General features: G+C 42.6%; 1 protein-coding gene across 3 annotated transcripts; it reads left to right on the forward strand.

Annotated features, from left to right (window-relative positions):
- The first annotated feature begins 581 nt into the window (after window positions 1-581).
- Window positions 582-21,612, forward strand: arhgap40 (Rho GTPase activating protein 40). Of its 3 annotated transcripts, none has more exons than XM_030052331.1 (15): window positions 582-700; window positions 6,034-6,257; window positions 6,899-7,119; window positions 8,150-8,228; window positions 9,282-9,433; window positions 10,885-11,050; window positions 12,182-12,273; window positions 12,882-12,959; window positions 14,114-14,273; window positions 15,483-15,565; window positions 16,546-16,752; window positions 16,990-17,133; window positions 17,876-18,027; window positions 18,448-18,503; window positions 19,183-21,612. In XM_030052331.1, the coding sequence occupies exons 1-15, from the start codon at window positions 627-629 to the stop codon at window positions 19,287-19,289; spliced, it is 1,995 nt and encodes a 664-aa protein (XP_029908191.1). In that variant the 5' UTR covers window positions 582-626; the 3' UTR covers window positions 19,290-21,612. The 3 variants fall into 3 exon arrangements, with proteins under 3 accessions (XP_029908191.1, XP_029908189.1, XP_029908190.1); XM_030052329.1 differs by lacking the exon at window positions 582-700 and adding an exon at window positions 3,433-3,765; XM_030052330.1 differs by lacking the exon at window positions 582-700 and adding an exon at window positions 3,433-3,765 and having other exon boundaries at window positions 9,285-9,433.
- Window positions 21,613-22,301: the final 689 nt, after the last annotated feature.

Raw genomic sequence — 22,301 nt, forward strand, 5'->3', positions numbered from 1 at the left:
TGTAAATGAGTGACAGTGAAGTGAATCATCATCTCCAGTTGCAGATGAAAACCTTAAACACAAAGGACTACATAAGTCAAATTGAAGAGATGACCACAGGTGTAAATGTGTTGAGGTTTGAGTGAGTCAATAAATTAATTAAGATAATGTGCTGTCTCTAATGTAGAGAATGATTTCCCAACTCTCTGTATCCAAGTTGGAAATGATAATATGTTAAAAGTTAGCCCGAACCTAAGTTTAGCTGCCCAGTCAGCCAAACCACCCAGGCAGCCAGTCAGCCATGCAGCTGTTGTGGCCTTTACCCCATCCAGTCAGGCATGCCGCTGCCTCAGTTCCAGCCCCGTCCATCCACCCAGCCATTCAGACAGTGTCTCACCTCGGTCTGTGCCCCAACCCCAGTGGGCCATTCAGCCACTCAGCTCCTGTCCCTCCCCGGCCCCCCCATGCAGGCGCTCGGACTCCCTTCCTGCCCCAGGATGCGATGCAGTGACGTGCCTGCCAGTGCAGTAAGACTGTCCTTGTTCTAATGTGTTTATGCACTGAGGAGATTACAAGGAAACAGCTTGCCAGGGGCAGGCAGCTGCTGTTTCCTACTGCTCACAACAATTTGGGGGGACGAGCGCAGGATGCCGTGGGGGAGAAGCGGATCGGCAGCCCGGCAGCTCCTCGCGGGCAGAGGCAGCGGTCGGGCCAAGCCCAGGTAGGATTAAGCCTTTGCTGTGGCTGTAGACTCAGGTCTGGATTATGCTAGGCTACCAGTATTAGGCTGCACCAGAGAGGGTTGAGAGCTGGGTTAAGGTATTAAAACAGTGTTCCTCTGCAACTCCACAGTTTGGCATTGGTGACTGAGATATAAAGTCCATGAGGGGGCCACTGTATCTCCTAGTCTCTTGGTCTGATTGTTATTCATAGTTCATATCCCAAACTTGTTCTATAAACAGAGTTTTGGACCTCATAGGCTTACTGTGATTCAAAACCATCATTATGTAATTATTATTGTAATTATTGTTTTAAACCTAATTTTCTATCTGGGGTCAAATCCAACTGCTGTGACAGACCTTGAGAAAAAAAAAACACTTTCTCGAAGCTGGATGACCTAACTGTTGCATTCTCTGGGAGCTAAGAGGCTTGCAGTGGAATTCAGCCACGAGGATTAAACACTGTGTTGCTCTCAGTATCAGCCGCTTTTTCAGCGCCGACTGGGTGGATTAGCGTATTTCATGACCACAGTTGGTGGTTGGGGTTACTTTGTGTTATTTCCCACAAAGTTGTGTACAAATTGTAGGTTGCAGGTTGACCTTTCGATTAGTCTTTTCTGAGAGGAGATAGTTTCCTGTGGTAATGTGAAGGCCAGTCAACAAGGCAACACACTGACATTTTCAATAGTCCCCATTTTCAGTTTCCTTTTAACAGCAGCATGTAGCACTTTTCTTTTGTTGCAGAGTGTTATATCTTGTTGGCATGGTGGAGAGTTTTTTTTGTTTTGTTTTGTTTTTTTAACCAGGTTTAAAAATAAAGCAGGGCTGCTTTCCCTCTTGAGGTTCCTGAGGCAAAACCAGGAGGCCCGCCAAATCAGACTCTTCACTGTCTTCGTTCCTCTTTCTTGTCTGTCCTAAGGGAGTATTCTCTGGTAAAGTTTGAAGGCATATTTAGTTTGAGGTCATTCTTGGTTTTGTTCTGCCACAGCATTACAGCTGCGGTGTTTTTTAGCTTTTGTCTTGATTTATAGTTGGATTAAAAGCAGAATGCTATAATGTACAGTAGAAGGTGAAATAAATTACTGCTTAGGCTCATCCTTGTAACCTGTTGTGTGGTTTGAATTTTCTTGGAAATACTTTACCAGCTCCCAACATTGTTTACCATGCTATGATTGACAGAAAAATATTAAAACATGACATTTTGGCCTCAGGCACATTTCGGGTCTGTTTATGTCAGCTTATGGATAAAAAAAATATCTTCTCAAATAGTGCAAGAGACAAGGTGCTGCTGACTAAAATGAATCATCCGAGGTGGGCGAGAAAACTTACATGTTTATATATGAATAGGCTCTATAGTTCACATTGCATTTACATGAATGTCAAAACAACAGGAAGTTTTGTCCTCCACATCTTTCCAGATGTTGCCTCTGGGCTCATATCAGCACTTGATATAGCATGTCATCAACATGACAGGAGAGCAGAAAAAAGATGATGAATGAATGAATGTGATTGGATGAGAGGTTTATGCGGGGGTGGGGTGAGGTGGGGGGGGTCACAGTACCTTTGGCAGGCAATGTTGATAGGCCTGTTTCAAATCAGGAACTAGAGAAACACTGTCTTTCTCTCCTCTCTCACTCAACCACCCCCCCCCTCCACACACACACACACACACACACACACACACACACACACATGCATACACGTTCTTATCTTTCTATCTTTGTTAGGACATTATATTGACTTCTGTTCATTTTTTACAACCTTCTACAGCCTTTCCCTAACCTCAACCATAACCAACACATGCCTAACCCAAACCTTTACCCTAGCCTAAACCTCATTCTAACCTCACCCTAACCTTAACCTAAACCTCATTCTAACCTTAACCCTAACCTTAACGATTAAGCCAGAATTTTCCTTTGCAGTTGTGAGGACCAGCCAGAATTTCCTCACTTCCCAAAAATATCCCACTCTGTTGGTTAGAAATGTGTTCTGGTCCTCACTATGTAGCATTTACAATCTCACACACACACACACACACACACACACACACACACACACACGCACACAAAAGCCATGCTCAGGTATGAAGTCGAACCAGGATGTTACAAGTGGGAATGTGATTGTTACAACAGTCTTCTGCTTTTGGCTTGATTTGAACTAGCATACCGTGTCATGAGCTGTCATAACTCAAGTATGTGATATCTGCTTTCGGGTAAGATTAGCTGTCTGCATTTTAAGTTCAGCAGCTAATTTTGTGTTTGTCATTTAAATGTGTCAGTAAAACATCCGTGATCCTGTGATCCATTGATTAACGTAATTAAAGGAATGTAATAGTGCAAAGAAAAGCAGACAAACTGCCCAATCCTTACAACAAAGGATCCTTGATTAATTACAGCTTAATTAGAGTTGCATACAGTAGAAGGCCAATACTAAGCCTTTAGCTATACATGTCAGTGTTAGTCAACTCGTATTGCCAGGGAGTTGATCTTTTATCTCCGTTAGACCCCAACTGGACCAGCAGGAGGAATTTCCACATTGTGTTTCAGCAAGTGAGAGAGGGTTTAGTGTGTTAAAGTGTACTTTCTATTCCTGTTTGAAATTGTGAGAAAGCTGCTGGCCTTCAAGCATGTAGGCAGGGTGTGTCACTCAGCGCAGTGAGGGAGGGGACAGGTGTGAATGACCTGATGATATGCCGGAGTCGTCACTCCCTCTTGCATTCCAGCTCCAGCTTTACTCAGCTCACAAACACGCCACAAAGCTCCAGGCCCCCGTAAAACCTTGAGCATCGCCCTCTTGCACCACACACAAGTTTCACTCAGAGAATCTGGAGCAGGGGACAGATTTACACACACTCACATAGCACTCAACCGTCAGGACTGGATAAAGCTAGATTTTGTGCTGGACTGGATTGCTCTAACACTGTGGAAATGGGAGGCAGAGAGGAGTTGATGGTGACTAGGCACGACCCCACCATGCAGTTTTCACGCACCAGGTTGAACCGATTCAGGCTCCGGCCAAAGCAGACAGGCAGGCGTTTGAAGCCAGCCACTCACATCAAAAAACCCAGGTAGGTCTGCAGAGACAGAACTTTGTGTTGGTAAAAGTGTTGTCTGCAATGTTGTCAGTAGTGATGTTTTAAATGACATGAGGGGCGTGTGGTAAAAATAAAAAACTACAAAAAACAGCTCCAGGTTCTACTGCTGTGGGCTTGCTATCTGCAGACCTCGAATCTCGCAGGCTTCATGTATTTTATCCAATAGTAGCAGCAGGTTATTAGCATGGGTTTTCGCTTTGGACACTTGTGTGTGAAAGGGGGATATCAGCGAGCTGAGAGGCCTTGTTATGTTCATATTGCTCTGTCCATTGGGTCATCTGAGTGTTACTCGAAGGGAAAACAAATTTCATGTATAGTTTTTATTTAGACACTTTGTGGTTATGATAAAATCACGTTGGACATTATTAAAAAAAAAAAAAAAAAAACAATCTCAGAGGAACTGAAATATTGAAGGCCAACTTTCAGATGAAGTTGGCACTGTTGTTGAAGGCCATTCTTACAGTTTGCAGTGCATCCTGCTCAAAGGTAATTTCAGAGGCAAATTGTGCCCTTCTCACTCCACTACGTTGATCTGATCGCTGTACTCACTACTTACTTTGCCGAATAAGCTTCCACATGCAAAACATAAAATATGATGCATTGTCATAGTTGAAAGTAGTTAACAGAATATGGAGCACTTAGAGCTACAGAGTTAAAATACCATACTTCTTCCTGCCAGAGTGTTAAATTACTGAGAAAAATGCCTCATTAATTTAACGCTCTGAAAGGGACAGTTAAGTGCATTTTCCTTCTGACGCCTCTTAACTTTTATGTAGGTAAGAGTTTGAATGCAGGATTTGTGCTTTATTTGAGTATTATTGTATTGCTACTTTTATTCAAGTGAAGGATTTTGGTATTTTTTCGACCACTGATCCTACACTACACTACAATGCAATTTAAACATAGTGTTTTGCAAAATAGTAAAGGCCATAGTATTTCCCATTTTTCCTAGCATTGAACACTTGAGAATTGTTTTAATTTCATCTGTGATCTAAAGAGCTTCAAATGACCTCAGATTGATACTGGCATTTTTTTACTCTATATTGCACCATTCATCTGTGCATGATGTAATATTACTCAGCTAGAATCGCATAAAGATCTAGTGTAAGACCGCCCCTTTGTTATACAGAAATCACATTAATTACTGTTGTCCAAGAAATTTAAGAAGCTTTCACAAAGAGCTAAGTAGCTAGTCGAAACTAGCAACTCCTGACACCAGAGCTGCTTGCACCATGAAACTGGTTTAACATGTCAAAGCACTGATGTGGAAGAGATTGCTCTGACAGTCAACCTTATTGAATTAAAATGGGCCAAAAGGCGCACTTCCTTGTAGATGGTGGCTCATTTCTGAGGAGCTGGCAGATGCATTCATCATGACAACAACCCAAGGCATGTCAGTCGTTTCTGGTTTTGATTTATTGGACAGGTGCCAGGCCATTGTGTCTCCATTTATAGCCACAGTCATTCCTCACATGCAAGTATCCATTTAAGTGGACAAGTTGGCATGATAAGCCATCAAGCTGGCACTGTGTTCATTCCACAGATACACAGATGACAGGATGAAATGTCTTGAGATTTGCTGACTTGTAGAATGTGGCTAAACTGCACACCAGTCAAGTGAGTCAGCTGACCATTTCCTGTCTGTGTTATCAGTTGCATTTTAGTGCTCAAGGATGATAGTATCTGCCAGCTGAACTTGTGTCCTATTGTTGTTTGAGTCCAATATTCACTGTTGTTGGTTGAGGGTGTGTTGACTCTGAATTCAAAGGAAATTCAAATGAATTGTGATTTTTTCCCCCCATGTGTTGTTTATGTCATTGAATGGACATTGCATCATCATTATGTTTTGCAGTGTTATTGTGTTACATGAATGTCTCTGAGATGTTTCAGTGGAAAAGGGTGTGACCCTCAGAAAAAATAGCCATCACAGCATTGCAGTGACATCTAGTGGTTATACAAGGTATTATGCCTTCAGGCCACATTTTGAAAGAACAATAGAGACCCCCCTTTGTGTCCACACTCGGCATCTCTCTCCTCACTCCGGCCCTCCCTCCATCCTCCTCTTTTTGTCTCTTCATCTCTCTGGGCTCTCCTGGCTGATTTACCATCCCTGCATCGCTCCAGTCCTCAACATTTCTTCTGTGTGTGGGTGTGTCTGTGTTTTTGTGTGTTTGTGTCTGCGTGCTTCATCGTGTGCATGCGTGCGTGGGATTTCTATACGTGTGTGTATGTTTGCATCAGAGATCCCAGCCCCACCGAGATGAACGTGGAGCCCTGGGCCAGCCCGCAGGACCAGGCAGCCGCTGAACACACACACGCCGCGCACACACCGTCGTCCCAGGACCAGGAGCAGCACCCTGACAAACTGTGCCTGGACTCCTTCTGGAGTGAGGTGGAGACCATTCGACAGGGGAGTGGCTACACAGACGTTGACGGCACCAGGAGAGATTCCAGACAGTCAGAGGGTAAATACTGCGCTCAAACAATTATATTGGAGAGACGGAGCACCGCCTTGTTGTTTCCTTTTGTGCTGTTTAGGTGGCTGCTGTTCAAAACCAAAATCTTCCATGAAATAATGCGTTTGCCATGGCAACACATCAGCCTTGTGACTCTCATGCAGCAAAGCAATGCTCATCGCCATGGCAACACTATCAAACTCTCTGTGGCAGGCAGCTTTTAAATGCAAAAAGCCAAATGGTCATGAATAATGCTGAATTGATGGGAATGCTCTTCTATGTCTATTCAAACGATCTAATTACACCCATTATTGCTCAGTGATCTTTTTGGTATCACATGAGGTATCACATGAACCTCTCTCACGTCTTTATCTGTGTTCGCATGTGAGTGTGTGCATGTATCCCTGAATCTCTGTTTAAGCATGCGGCTCACACCTTTATTTATACCTGAATGTGTCGGTACTCTTAACATCCAACACATTTCTACTCACCATCTCCTGTGCTAAATTTGAACTACACCAATAAGAAATGTAGCTATCACACTTACTACAAGTACATACTTTGGTATTTTAACATTATTAGGTTTCATCTCCTCCTGTTCACATCCATGTGCACATTAATCTTTCATGTCTGTTCTGTGTGTGTCCCAGAGGGTGAGCAGGAGGAGCAGTGGCTGGCCGATGCCGGTTTGTCAACGCTCATCAGTGAGGACAGCGAGGATGTAGACAAAGCTGTTCTGCTGTCCACTCTGACCCGGACCCAAGCTGAGGCTGTCCAGCGTCGGCTGGACTCCTACACACTGTCGCTCCGCAAGAGGAACAAGCCCCCGCCCCGTGACGTGCGCGACATCTTCCACTCCCCCATCGCTCAGGTCAGGACATTTTAAATCTCTGAGTCTTTGAGTCTATTTGAATTATTTACATGCAAGCCCGCGTGACAGCAAGTATCTGCCTTCAAAGACAGTGAATCACTCGCAGCAAAATGGTTATGTTCGGCAGCTGACCCTGACCTCTGACCTCTGACCTCCCAGTGGAGGGGTGCAAGCAGATAAATGAAAAAAAAAAGATGGTCCTTTGGGAATCAGTGGATTATTACTCAGTACATAATTCTCTCTTGCTCTCTCTCTCTCTTTTTTTTTAAAGAATAAACTCTGAAGATAACCTTTACACAGCCATCCATGCTTTAAAAAGATCTACACATAGCAGAAAACTGAAGACTTACCATATAACATTTTTTTAATATTGTGCTTTAACAACATCCACCTGTAATGTACACATGTACTGTATGCATTCCAGCACCAAGAGAATCAGTTTTGTGATTAAGCTTAGTTTCCCTCAGTGCCCTGGTTTCTATTCCTGCATTTCCCTTTGCAAAACACCTACATGTTTATGTGCAAGCGGAGCCTCTCTCTGCCATGGTTTTATGCACAAGCACATACAGCTTTCCAGTCCCCTGGAGTCTGTCAGGACTCAGTGAGGGACCTATTATCATCCCAGTGCATTCTGCTGTCATACTGCATGCCGAGGAGCTGGCCTGTGAGAATAAAGGCAAATCACATGTAAAGGCCATGCTTTGTCCTCGCTGTCTGTCTGAGCAGCCCTGAGAGGGAAGTGGAAACACTGCTGTTCTGATTCCTATCAGTCGTTTATCACTGAAAAACACTTCTTATCCTCATCCATCTGCTCACATGACAAAATAAAACACAACATGTATTCCCAGTGGTGGAGAAAAGGAGAAGTGCTACTGTGTCTTCGTCACACTCATTGGCAGATGTCACTTACTTTTCAATGGATGTTATTTCCCGCAAAAATACTCTACACGTGTTTGTGACATAAATAAATATCAGCATTTTTCCCATTCCCTGTTGTTGATTTAACTTTAAATGTTCTCCTTTTCACCAGACGCTTCTCCCTGAGTCTCAGGATAGCGAGGACCTTGCCCAAAACAGTATGGCGTCGGTTGCCAAAACACCACTCTCAGGTAAGAGCTGCATAATGCAGTCACTGTGAGCCAAAATCAAAATTGGCAGCTATAGAAATTAATAATGAAATGGCAATATTGTCACAGCCATTTTAAACCAGGTGTACAACATTTGTACAATGCAAACAGGAATATGCAGTAACCATCCAGCATCCTGTGAGTAAAACATCACATTCTAACTAATTATCGGAAATCAAAGAATACAAGTCTGTCGCCACACTTTCACCCCCTTTGTTGAATTGGAACAGAGCAACTGCATTCAACTGTTGAAGTGAATAAATTATAAACTTCCAAAGATGTTGCGTATCTTAAAAATCAGACCACAAGAAGTCAGGTGAGCAGCAGATTGAGAGGGGCCGATTAGTGGTTGTTTTTCCTGTCAGGTCACAGCCCTCTTATCTATCTTGTAATTCATTCTGATTAATCCCATTACTCCTCACTTATGCTGCTGTTGCTGGGGAAAGCCTCTGTCCTTACAGAGCAGATTTCACTTGCCGTACATCAGTTTTTGGGGAATAATATTAATGTTTGTATACATAAAATACATTATTACATACATACAATACATAAAGAAAGACAAGAAAATAATCCTAACAAAGTCTGGAGGACGGGTGAATTATAGCTCAAGTGATGAAGATTTAAGAGCATGCAGCAGGTTGGCATCCTTAGGCGAACCAAAAGTTAGTCTTACTTTAGTTATATTTTCATGACTGCTGTCAAGAAGAGGTGCAACCTGGCAAGCATGAACCTGAGGATAACTGTCAGATAAAATGGTGATGATGATGACAGCTGCCCTTTTCTTGCTTCTTTTCATTTACATTAGTGATTCTTGACCTGCTGACAAAATGGTTTTGCTTCCCTTTTGACTGTTACGAGAGATAAACCTTTGCAAGGGAGGCATGGCTTTCTCACGTTTATTTGTGGAGTTGCTTTCATTTTCATTTTCTTCCCCTCATGGAGTGTGGCCATTTCATTTATTTTGGTTAACAACACTTGATTTGCACTAAATGAATCACACTAATTGATTGGTGTATGTGTGTGTTTCCTGGTCAGTAGTAACCCCAGAACAGCAGCAGCGGGGTGCACCGAAAGAGGAGATCTTCATCACAGATGTGGCTTACTGCGAACAGGCCGTCATCTTCCTCAAACAGGCCAAACTGCCCCAGAATAACAGCCACCGCAGGAAAGAGGACGGCACCCTGCCTGTAAGGCCCCAACTCTCTGCCCCCTCCTTTGTCTCTCTGTCCAGGGTGCATGCAGGTTTTGGAAAGTCCGGTTGGTCAGGGAATTTCTGAAGTAGCTCGGACTTTTGAAAGGTGTTTTCAAAAAAGGGGAAGACGGAGAATTTCATGAATGCTCCACTGATGCCCTGATATGCCGGTGCATTCTATAAATAGGACACTTTAAGGAAACAGGTGACCTGTATTTTCCAGTTTGTCACTCACACACCCATTTCATTAGGTGATGACTGAAACAGTTCATGTGGAAAAATAGGTTTACCAAGGTGCAGGTCAAGTAAAAATATTTAGAGCATGGCATTAACTACATTAGAGTAGAGTACTAGATACTATTTCTGTAGCCCTACCAATGAAGCATCTAAAAACTACAACATTTATGAAGATGCCAAAACAATTTGGTGCAAAGGGAGGGGATATGATGGACAAGATTTAATTGTCTGGTTTTCACTGTTTACCAGGACAGAATTAATTTTTTGGTAATGGCAATTATCTAAAAGTAATTGAACTTAACTTTAGGCCCTGGGCAGGAACTCTTTAAAATTAGTAAGCCCTTGAAAGATACAGTATTTAAGATTTGAGAACTAAAAGCTACATTCAAATCTTAAATGTTGTATGTAAAGTCTCTCATGGCCTTACATTAAGATCATTCATCCACTACGTTTTTAGTCCAGTCTCCAACGTTTTGATAAATGTTTCTTGTCAATTTGCGTGGTAGAAGTGTGGTAGAATTTCCATCACACAGTTAACTTAAAAAGTTGTTGTTTTTTGTTTTTTTTTTCAGTCAGTTTCAGTTTTTCAGATTCAGATTGGGATTCACAAAAATGGTCTTATTTTGAACTGAGCTATTTTGGGCTTTGGGTCAGTGTAGGTTCACATTTTCAGAGTGGAGACATCACACACACACACACACACACACACACATACACACACACAGACACACACACACACACACACACACACATACACACACAGAATTATTATTTTAAGCCAGTTCTAATCAGTGCTCCTTAGATAACAGGGTTAAGCAGAATAAAGGAATGAAGGAATTAGCTGAGAACAAAAGGAGAGTTGTTATTTGAATAGAGTTACAGAGTCCAACTGATTTATTTTTCTATTCCTGGCTAAATAAACTCTTTTCACAGAGAGAGGAATTAGTGGACTTGAAACACGTGTTACTTCCTCATGCATGGACACCTTTGGAACTGCATGGAGTGTAAAATGAGAACAAGAATGGTGTAAAGCGACATACTGTACAACAATTACATGTAGATGTCTGGACAAGGTCTCTTTGTTTTATACATTTTCCTCTCCTCCTCCACCATCCCCCTTTCTTCTGCCCACTCTCTCTTGCTCCTCTCTCTTCCTGTTTCCATCTATCTGCTTGACTGTACCCCTCCTCCCCACCCCTCACCTCTCAGAGGGTGATCTGCCCTCAGTGCCGCCTAGGGGTGACCCGTATCCAGGATCTGTCCCACACCGACATGAAAAAGGTGCGTCAGTTGGCTCTCATCGACATGACAGCGCTGTGCGACCTGCTGGAGCTCGAGGTCAAGAGGCACAAAACCTGCAAGAGGAAAATACCAGGTATGGCAGCGATGACACACACACACACACACACACACACACTTGTAAACAGGAATCAAGCACACTGTGCAGCCACAGTCATGCACAACACAGAAGCATGCAAATGCACACATTCACAAGTAGTCAGGTTCTGAAATTAACAGCTACTAATTACCACACTAGCTGGTAACTTTTAGATATAAGATATAGTGTGTTAAGGCTTTACCTGGTCTCAGATTTGTCCCTGCTGACCACCGTACACTCTCTGACCATGACACAACTAAATCGAAGCAAAGCGATTATTTGCTGTCAAACAGCCTCTTGGCTGGTCTGCAGAAAATGCTACCCTCCTCTGCCACTTTGTCCTGTTTCTCCACAGCCTTGATGGTTAAGTTAATGTTAGGTCAGTAATGTTATTTTTGATGAGGCGAGACATTTTATCATGAGTTATAAATTTGATCCAATGTACAAGTCAGTAAGCAGATTTTGAAATCGGCCTTTGCCTCTATACTGAAGACAGTGCCTGATTTTCTGTACAAAATTGCCCCCAAATCAAATTTAAACGTACAAAAATATACCATATATTAATTGGGGTTTTTTTGGGTGGGGGGATTTTGGAAAGCTAATCTTGTTTTTCAGTCAAACCAAAAAATAGATTTTAGATACTGTACATGTGCACACAAATACACACACACTACAAGTGGACGGAGGCATTAGCACTCACAGGTTGGGATGAAGGCCTATACGTATTCACACACACTCACAGGCAGACTGTATATGAACACCAGCAAACAGATGAGTTGACATTCAACATACACACAAGGTCAGTCAAAGCAATGTCAAGTAAACACATGGTCACGGATGCGGAGGCAGCTTTACACACACACATAGACACGCTAAGAAACATGCGCATACACGTCTGCATGAACACACGCGCACATACACACCACAGGGCAAGGCTCCCTACCTGCTGTTTTTAAACTAAATGCTGATGTGAGGCAGAGGGACAAGGGAAGTTTGGCAAGAGTTGCCAGCTGTTTTTCGCTAATATTTATTATCATCGTTTAATATTGAAGCTCGTAGTTGACTTTCATTCTCAGGATGTGATGAGAGCAATTTTTGACATTTAAATGAAACTCTTCTCTTTCACAGAGAGTGTGCTCTTCGGGGTGCCGCTGGCCGCACTGCTGGAGAACGATCAGAAACTGAAGCCCAGTACCATGACCCCTCTCTTCCTGCAGGCGGTGAGCACCCACAAAATACATCTGAGAAAATATATAATAAACTCGACCAAGTGACCTTCTTGTCCTAGCTGAAGTAGGAATAATGAAATGATGGCATATAAGAAGCAGCTTTAGACACAAGCTTCATGTGTGAATGTAGTCTCACATATTTAGGTGTGTTTAAGTTATTTATCCACTCACCCTAACGACTTCAAACAGGCTCTTTAAGTCATTTGTGTATGTGTATGTGTATGTGTGCGTGTGTGTGTGTGTGTGTGTGTTTTTTCAAGCACTCAAATTGAAATATGACTGTTAAACGACACAGGACAGTTTGTAACTCTTTTACCATGTTTTGCCCAGCATGAGTTCAGTGCAATGTACCTTTGTGGGAGACACTCACAGCACTTCTTCACACAGTATCAGTATGCATGCCATCAGTGTGTGAATTTCTTTGACCACACCCTGCATGTGGCAGCAGTTACAGGGAATAACCAGCAGAGGCAAGCAAGAGATTCATATCTACTGATGCTTGACTCCATGCAGAGATATCCTCTCCCTCTCTGACTCAGATATATTTTTTTTAAATCTCTGTTTTTTTCCACTATCCCCCTCCCCCACTTTCTCTGCAGCTGTTGTCTTTTTTGGAGAAGAAAGGAGTTGATTCTGAGGGGATCCTGCGGGTTCCAGGGTCTCAGTCCAGAATCAAGGTGAAATATTTGGATCCTCTATAACACACAGTGCTAGTATCATGCAAAAAATCTCAAGGTTTGCCGTCGTTTTTTTTTTCTGTAACTGGCTGTTGTGTCCAATATGCTGAAGAATGTTTCATTATTGTTTCATGTAGGCAGCTAAATTACTACTGACCATGTAAAATGTCAGAAATGTTCAGATGTCAGTGTGGAAAACCAGTTTTACTTATTTTACTTACAGCTGACATTTAAAAGTGCAATGTCATGTGAGAGAAAATCAATAAACTTATTTACAGCTGCTGCTGCCAAACAGTCCTTATGATATTTCATTCCATATTGATGGTCTATCAAGTAAATTAAAAAAAAACGTCAGGTGAGGGCGCTGTTCAGCTCTGAGGGAGGAAAAGACAGAAAGGGGACAAATGACTAAGACAGGTCAATCAATCAACTTCGTGGGTCATGGAGTTCTCAGCAATAATCATTCAGAGAAAATGTCCTGAATTCCCTGTTTATCTCGGATTTTATTCTTCTTTAGTTTATCGCACTGATACTTGACCAAAACATTACAGCCTCTATTTCTAACAAACATTTGTTTTTATTTTGCAATATTATATTTTATGTCTAATGAAGGAAATACACTATTCATTCTTTTTTTTTTTTTTAAGTTGTCTTTGCTTGTGACCTAGCCTGAAACAGCAGCTAAAAGATCTGTTAAACTCCTCATAACTTCAAAAATTCATGTTGTCCATGTTGTGCTATGAGCAGAATATAACACTCCAGGCTTTCCCTCAAAAAGTAGACGCAGTTAGCCCAGAACAAGTAGAGATCTTCAGTATTTAATCCCTGATCATATAACCCTGTCCAAACAGAGCATTATCATATTGCCAGTAAGCTAATTTTTAGAAATTATGTATTATTTTTATTAGGCTGGCATTATATTACCAGTTTCAGTTGTAACATAATTTATGCCTTTCTCTATGTCTTATGCCATATGTCCTTCAGAGAAAAATATTTAGGGCTGGAAAGTGTTGATTGGAGAGTTTATTGTCCTCTCATAGAGCTGAAACTTTGAAACTGTGGCTTTAGTGTGGCTTTGTAAACAGTTAACTTAGCACCTACAGTTTTTCTGTGTATGACCCAGCATTCATCACATCTCTCTGTCCCGTCTTCAGCTGCTGCAGCAGAACCTGGAGAGCAACTTCTACTCCGGGGCGGTGAGCTGGGACGAGATCAGTCCCAACGACGCGGCTGCGCTGCTCAAGAAGTTCATCAGGGAGCTGCCATCCCCTCTGCTCACCGCCGAGCACCTCAACACCTTCAGCGCCGTCAGAGGTCAGTGACCCCAGCACAATCACACCACGTGAAGCCTCTGATTTTTGTTGCTTTGGGTTTGTCTTTTAACAGCTGGTGGTTGATGACCTGCCCCAGTTGTAACTAATTACAAAATCTAAATCACATTCTGATCCCCACATGCACATTTTGCCTCAACATTGTTGTTATGTTATTTTGTTAAAGTGAAATAAAGTCATATTGTATAATCACAGAATAAACTTAAATGATGTTGCACCACTCTTTGCGGGGATTGAACCTGAGCATCTATCAGTAATCTGTAACTGAGGTAACATTAGGCATGACCTACATTTGCTTTTTTCTCTCTCTCTCTGGAAACAAGCCCCTCCTGCTGTACAGTCGCTTTGATTAGCCAAGGTGGTTCAATGATTTAAATAACGGACAAAATTGCACAAGACACAGAGATACAGTACTCACAACAAACCACAACACTATAAAAAAGTTTGGGAACTGTTTTGCGACCTGGAGCAGAGTCTGCTAATTGGTGGCACCAGCTCTATGGTATAGTTTCATCAGTATGCAGATGAAAACGTTTTTGAAGTGACTAAAAAATATTTCTGTCGTTCATTTTTGATGTTTTTATGATGTGGAGGGCAGATCGTGTTCAGGTGCTCCTGTGACTAGTTGAGCTGCGATGAGTACATGCACACACATCCATTCCCCCTCTCCTCCTTTACTCTGCTCAGTCAACCGATCTGCTGCCCACTCAGCCTGGCAGCTCAGTGTCATTCCCATCACAGTTAAGTTTCTTTACTTTGTTGACAGCGCTGTGTGACACTTACCTTCTCTGCTCTCTCCACATCAAGATGAACAAGTCGAAAGGCGTTTCACTGGTGGCTTTGCAACACCACAATACTTCTACAGTGACAACCCAGCGTAAAGGATCAGATGCTTGAGCATTAGTTTGACTTTAAGAAAAAAAAAGCATTGTTATTAATATAATCTGATTGATGACCAGCTGAAGTAAAGGTGCTGAGGGGAATCAGCGCTCGGTGAAAAGTGATGAATGATGTGTGACCACGGAGACATAAGCTAACAAACCTAATGGCCACCTGTCACACTGCCATTAATCTTTACACATCCCATTATTCTTAAGCCAAACACAGAGGAAATGAGGACTGTGTGTGTGTGTGTGTGTGTGTGTGTGTGTGAGATCAGTCTGATCAGATATTTGCTCTCTCTTTCCTCCAGACATCTCAGAGCTGAAGCAGAAACTCCACATGCTGAACCTGCTCATCCTGCTGCTACCTGAGCCCAACAGGAACACACTCAAGGTACAGACTGGAAACACACACACACACACTGGCACGATATACATTCCACAACACTTCACTTAAATAATACTTTATATGTTATGTCACTTACAGTGACATAAGATACCAATACCACTCTCCTCCACATTGTCTCTTCATGTTGTTTATGAGGCTGTAAAGGCAGTGGCACGCACATGGTGCATAGCATGGTGCGTGCCAATAGCAGAGCAGTAAATACCTGCAGTAAAAGCCTAAAAGCTGCTTTAAGTGAAATGAGGAAAGTTTGAAAGGAATATTTCAGCGTGCATTAAAAAACTGCAAGTTAAATATTAAATAATGCACAAATACCTCCAAAAGTATTAAATCAGACTTTTGCAAGACAACATCTGAGGGAAAACTATATGACTCTTCCTTCAGTCTCTCATGCAGGTTCTCAGCTAACATGCTAGCAGTTGTCTGGAATTAATCACAATTAATGCTTTCATGAAGGCTAACACAGAGTTTCATAGTGCATTACAGTGTTGTACTGCCATAAATCCACAATTTAAGCCCTCTTTGGTTATATAATGGCAGTGCTTTACCCATGACTCACTTTTACTGATGAAAGTGAGCAGTCCGCTCTGCTTATGGCATCCAGAGGCATATTTTGTCTGTAGGCTTGGCTTGTTACATAAGTTTAAACCCACCTGAACTAATTACTTTCATTGAGCTGGAGACAGTTGAGCATTACTGTGCATTAGCAGGCTTCTCAGTCTTAAAAGTGTTGGAAATGATTCATTCACTGTAATATCCTGTGCTTATTCACTTGGCACTCCGGTATAAGTGGCCTCTTGCTCTTTTGCAAACGCGATGGTCAAACATAGAGCCAGGAACACTAAGCCTCCATGCTGCATCCATTTTGATGACTGACGGCAGATTCCAAAATGGCTGAAGTAAGGTGGTTTTGATTTTGTGCGTCTGTGTATATGACATTATGCATATGGCTGCCCCCTTCACTGCAGGTGCTCCTCGAGTTCCTCAGTAAGGTTGTGTCCCGGGAGAAGAAGAACAGGATGAATCTGTGGGCTGTAGCGACCATCATGGCTCCCAACCTCTTCCTCCACAAGGCCGTGCCCAGCAGACTGACTGAGGGTGCAGAGAAAGGACAGGCGGAAAAGGCAGCGGACATTATGAGGCTCCTCATCCGCTACCAGGACCTCCTCTGGACGGTGGGTGATTGGAGTCGAATATATGTGAGGGCAGGAGGAACTGTGAAGTCCTGAAGCTGTTGTCCTAATAGACTAATTCAACAACATTCATGGCAAAAGTTTCAGTTTCATGCACGTGTTTTTGTCTTGGAGGTTGGAAAATAAATGTGACAGATTGCTTACTCGGTTCAGAATATGTTTCTTTTGTATGAGAAAATACAATCATCGAAACATGTCGTCATTTGTTTTTCTCTGCAGGTTCCTAATTTCCTTATGAGCCAGGTGCGTAAGCTGAATGAGAACAGTAACCGGCGATACCAGTTCTACGATCGTCGCATCAAGAACCTGTTGAGGAAGATCCACACAGACAGCCGCGACAAACCCGATAAAAATACCTCCGAGGTCAGCAGGTTCAGCTCCACTGCACTGCTTCACACACTTCCTGTGCAATAGGGTCCAGCCAATACATGGTGACTGGGACTGATAGAGAAGCAGGAAAGTAATCATAGTAACGACCATAAATTGCTGAGCCTAAACCTCAGTCACTTGGGCTAATCTCATCTCAAGAAAAGAGTGGCCATTATTTAAGGATGATTGCAGTATTTTTGAAACCGGGCCATATTTTTCTACCTTTGGGATCCAAATGACTGATGGGACAAAAATTTTTGAAATTGAACAGAATGAGTGTAATCAAATGGCATGTGTTTGCCTGTCAAATTATTATTATTTTTTTTAATTCACTTTCAGATAACACTAAGCTACACCTTCTGTACCCCAAAACAACAAACTTCCTGGTGACTCCTCTCTGCAGCTCTCACATTGCTACTGTTGTTTTTCTGCAACAACTCACCTCATGCAGGATTTCAGAGCGACACTTGTCCTTTAGCTACACTTCTGTTAAGGTGGTAGACACATCTGGCTCAGTAGGGATCCTTTCCATGATGTTGTCAGACACTTCGTAACAATCTGAGCCTGGGCCAATTCCAAAAGTTTTGTCCCCAACAGTCGTTTGGATCCCAAAAATAGGGCCCAGTCACTTTAGCCGAGGATAACAATATTTATTAAGCAGATATATTTTTAAAAATCGCTCCTGGGTGCAGTTTGTTAACAGCAGATGTGTCTTTCCTCTCTGTGTGTTGTGCAGCCGTGCCGTACAGTAAAGATCCAGGTTGGGGATCTTGTGAGCAGCACCATGGAGGTCCAGGTCAACGTCAGCTCCCGGGCCTCAGACCTGCTGGCCCAGTTTCAGCGCCAGTTCATGTCCACCCCTGAAAATGGCAAGGGCAAACTGCGGAGGTACGATGCAGGACATTAACAATTACCCTGTGCTAATGTCAGCCTCCTCTTCATTTAAGTGCTATTTAAGTGTGTAGGGAGGTTTTGCACCTTTGGCTTTACTTGAAGGATAGAATCCATCATAGACTGGCCCAGCATTTGTATCAGAAATACAGATTTAATCATCTTGCAGTTCAGGTTTGAATCTGGCCTCTAAAAAAAATTACTACCAAAACAGTGCATTTTAAATCAGGTAGACAGAGGTAGATGGTGTTGTTGTGCAGGAATTTTTGATTTTTGAGCCTTTATCTGTTGGTGTTCACATGCCGCATATGCAGAGATGGGTGAAAAACAAATAGTTCAATATTAAAAATGTTTTCCTTCAGTAAAAATAAAGATCATTAAAAGAATGTATGTATTTTTGTATGTCTTCCCCCACAGAAACGGTTCCATCACCTATCCAGAGTGCGCCATCTACGAAGTGGGAGGGAACATCGGTGAGTTTTTCTCCGACTGATCGGAGCAGCTCTGACATTTGCATGTCTTTATGCTCATTGAGCTGATGAGGCTAGCAAGGTCTTACGTAATGGACTGTGCGAGCGCCACAGAGACACGGGCAGTGCATCTGCAGTTATCAGAGCAGACAAATGCTTATTACACACATGGACTTACACAGGAGAGCAGGCTCGCTCCACAGACACAGTGAAGAGTAGAAGTGGACAGAAAAGTTACTCAGTGAGCTCAACTTTGTGAAGAAATTCTTTTAAAAGTGAAAAACCTCTGTACTTGTATCCTTAGATCAGGATTTTTCAAACTTTTTCTGTGCTCCAAACCCCCATTACAATGCAGGCATCTATATAAAGTGATTTTTGCTCTAGGTAGTCTGATATGAAAGGTTATTTTCATATCAGGGAAGTATGAAATTGTCCAGATGTCACAATACTCCCAAACAGACTCAAAGTGGTGAAATTAAAAAGATTAAATCACTCATATAGTTTTTGTATCATAATAATTTCTACTAATTGAATTTATAGTGAAATTAAACAATTCCTCAATTGCTGAGGACCCACAGGAACCCCTCATGTAGTTTGGCAGCCTGTAAAATTCCAACAACTAAACCTTTCAGTAACATTGTGTGTGTGTGTGTGTGTGTGTGTGTCTTTGTTTGTTACACAGGCGAGCACTGTCTGGATCCTGACACACACCTTCTGGATCTGTACAACAGCAACCCTGGAGGAGAGTGGGTCATCAAGCTGAAACCCAACGGCAGCCGAGGCCTGTGAGAGTTAGGAGTGCATGAAAGGGCAGAGGGAAGGATGGATAGCGGATAGACCTGGAAATGGAGAGATGGATGGATGGATGACCGAGGCAGACAAGGACAGAGCTTAAGAAGGACCGCTTGCTTCCTTTAAGCAACCAGGGAGAAGGAGAGAGATGGACAGACGGAGAATCTGCCAGTAGCAGAGCCCGTAAGACATTTTGTTTCCAGATGAAGCCCACATACCCCCATTGTTGCTTTTTCCTCTCTCTCTTTCTCTGTGTCTCTCTCCCTCCTGCATTACTGCAGGGCTGTGATGCTGCAGCCAGGCACAGTGACGTGACTTATTACTTCCAATAGAGAGCCAGAGGAGAGGAGAGAGCGGCTGGGGCCATTTGGTTTGCCATCCACACTCTCAAGCAGTGAACAGATGGGGATGCAGAGCACCTATGGCTATAAGCGTGCAGTTACCGGCTGACTGGCTTGAATGACTGACTCTCCCTCTCTCTCCCTCGTTCCCTCTCCACTGCCCATTTTGCAGCTCAGACATTTTGATCACAGTGGAATCAGCGACACTGGCTTCTTTCTGTTCTTCTCAATGCCATTGAAAAGGGGGAAGAGATCCCTTATGAACTGATATCTCCCTATCTGTGACACTCTGCTCTCTCCTGGGCCTTATAAAAAAAAAAAAAAAAAAAAAAAATTATGGACTTCCAAGGACCCCCCCGAACCCATGAAGAGCAGCGTACAAAGCGAATCGTTTTCTTTTCTTTTCATACCAAGGGATTTGGTGTCTCGACCTCAAGGTACATCCTCTGTACCTCTAAAGGGAGTTGTTAAGGACTGATTGTGAAGCTGGTCTTCAGCGGTCTGTTTTTGTTATTCAACACATGAACGGATGCGAAAGTACCGAAGTGACTCTTGCTTATAACTGACTATTTATATGAATGTGATAATGGTGTTGCTTCTGTATTTGATGAATATTCTGTAGAGTACCTTTAGTTGCTAGGCCCAGTGTAGGAGCATCTCAACACTCATGTAAACTCACCCACTCTCCTGTGGGGGGGGGGCGTAACGGTATTCCTGTACATATTTCTTCACGCTCGGTCGTATTTTGATGCATCTCTCTACATCTCTCCTTTGTGTTTCTTCTTAAGTACTTCTTGAAAGATACATTTCATGTGTAAATATTGCTCATTCTTACAGTATAGGCACTGAAGTCGTTGCAGCAGTATTGTATGCTTGTTGTGATTGTATTGCTTACAATGCTCATAATACACAGGACCGGTGAGCAATTCCGGCAAGCGAATGTGGAAACGTTTTTCTGCCGATCATCAGATTCATTTACTCCTCAGACGGGAGCCATGTTGGTGTTTCACGGCCATTTTGTGCAAAGCGTCTCACAGACTCAATAGGCAGTGTAATGACGGCCGCACCGCGCCAACATCCATCAACACCCTCTGCTCCATCTCTGTCACCTCCCCATAATGGACCATAATGGCACGGTGGTACATGCATCAGAATAGCGCTGAAGAATCACATTTCCTTGATAAAGGAGACAGTAATAAATGGCTGTTATAAATTCTGCTGCCCCATACCGGACAACGTCAGCGGGACTGTGTGTGTGTGTGTGTGTGTGTGTGTGTGTGTGTCGAGCTTCATTACACAAGTCCAATTGGCCTGTCCCAGGGTCCAAGGCACAGTTGAGTGCTTCGGCACAAAGCATGCTGATGAAACTGCCTTCTGCTGACAATAATCAGGAGAACTAGGTCACCTCTAAAGCAGCATCCCAGAGGGCAAGCAGTGTGACACTATACAGCCCGGCCCAGGAGCGTGCCACATGGACACACACGGTGTAAACACACACATGGCACACACAGCGCACATGCCGAACAATGTGATATGGGGTCATCAAAGTTGAAGTCAAGCACTACATGATGTTTCTGTTGACTCTATGTCTGTATTTATGTTTGTAAGAGAGAAAGAGGAATGTTCCTTTGAGGTAAAAATATAGTAGATAATCTCTGAACCAGTGTTATCTATATAATTACTTATGGAGACAATACAGAGTAAATAATAACCAGATTATAGGAACAATTGTTTCCTGCCTTGATCAAACGAGGTGTGTCATCTGTGTGGCTGTAGACGTGTGTATTCTTGTCTTCATCAGCAATCTCCTCTTCCTTTTAGCGCTGGTTTATTGTAGCTGTATGTCAGCAGATGTCTGTAGAATGTCTATTTAAGCTCTTTACACACGTCTTTTGTTTTTAATACTCCTGTGAAAATACTGAAGGCTTTACCGCAGCAACAGAAGCTTTTGTTTAAAAAACAAAAAAGAAAGAAAGAAAAAAAACATTTTCATTTGTCAATAAATGTGAAAATAATATTGTGTTAAATATGTATGAGTGGCTTCAATATGAGGGCTTATTTATCATACAGTCATCATCCATGTGAGTTTATAGGTGCTTTAATTTCTGCTGTCATTTTAGGATACAGCAGAACGCGCGCACACACACAGATATACAAACACACACAAGTGGAGAAAAATCTATAGTGAAGTAATGGTTTATTCTGCAGGTTTAATCAATGGATAGATTAACCTTGTAATGTGTGCAGGTGGAGAGGCCGCTGCTGCTCAGGTCCTTGATTAATCATTGCCTTAGCCCCTAGAAAACCGTCCTCAACTAACTGCCTCATCAACTTTGATTAGGCAAGGTCTCACGGTGTCCAAATGTGCATTTTAAAAGTCAAAGGGATCTGTACAACACTGTCATATTGCTGCCTGATAGCATTTACTCATTTTTTGCACTCACATAATCAGATTTAAAGCTAATTCTTTATAACAAATACCATATGGTGGTTTATTTCTGGTTGTAAATTTAGTGTTTCATCCTGAAATTAGATATTCCTTGCTTTATAGGACCATGCCAGTGATTTTGAATGTTTGGCCTGTTTACTACTGTATAGTTGAGCCACATTTTACATTGCAACAAACCATCTTGCAGATCATGCGGGGGTACTAAAGATTTCGCAGCAT

The sequence above is a fragment of the Myripristis murdjan genome, chromosome 5 (assembly GCF_902150065.1).
Source record: "Myripristis murdjan chromosome 5, fMyrMur1.1, whole genome shotgun sequence".
NCBI classification, from domain to species: domain Eukaryota; kingdom Metazoa; phylum Chordata; class Actinopteri; order Holocentriformes; family Holocentridae; genus Myripristis; species Myripristis murdjan.

Excerpts from the sequence above, each read along its gene's own strand:
- arhgap40 (XM_030052329.1), top strand. The coding sequence starts at position 3,626 with ATGGGAGGCAGAGAGGAGTTGATGGTGACTAGGCACGACCCCACCATG. Across the intron at positions 14,274-15,482 it reads CACCTTCAGCGCCGTCAGAG|ACATCTCAGAGCTGAAGCAG; the intron begins GTCAGTGACCCC and ends TCTTTCCTCCAG. Across the intron at positions 16,753-16,989 it reads ACCAGGACCTCCTCTGGACG|GTTCCTAATTTCCTTATGAG; the intron begins GTGGGTGATTGG and ends TTTTCTCTGCAG.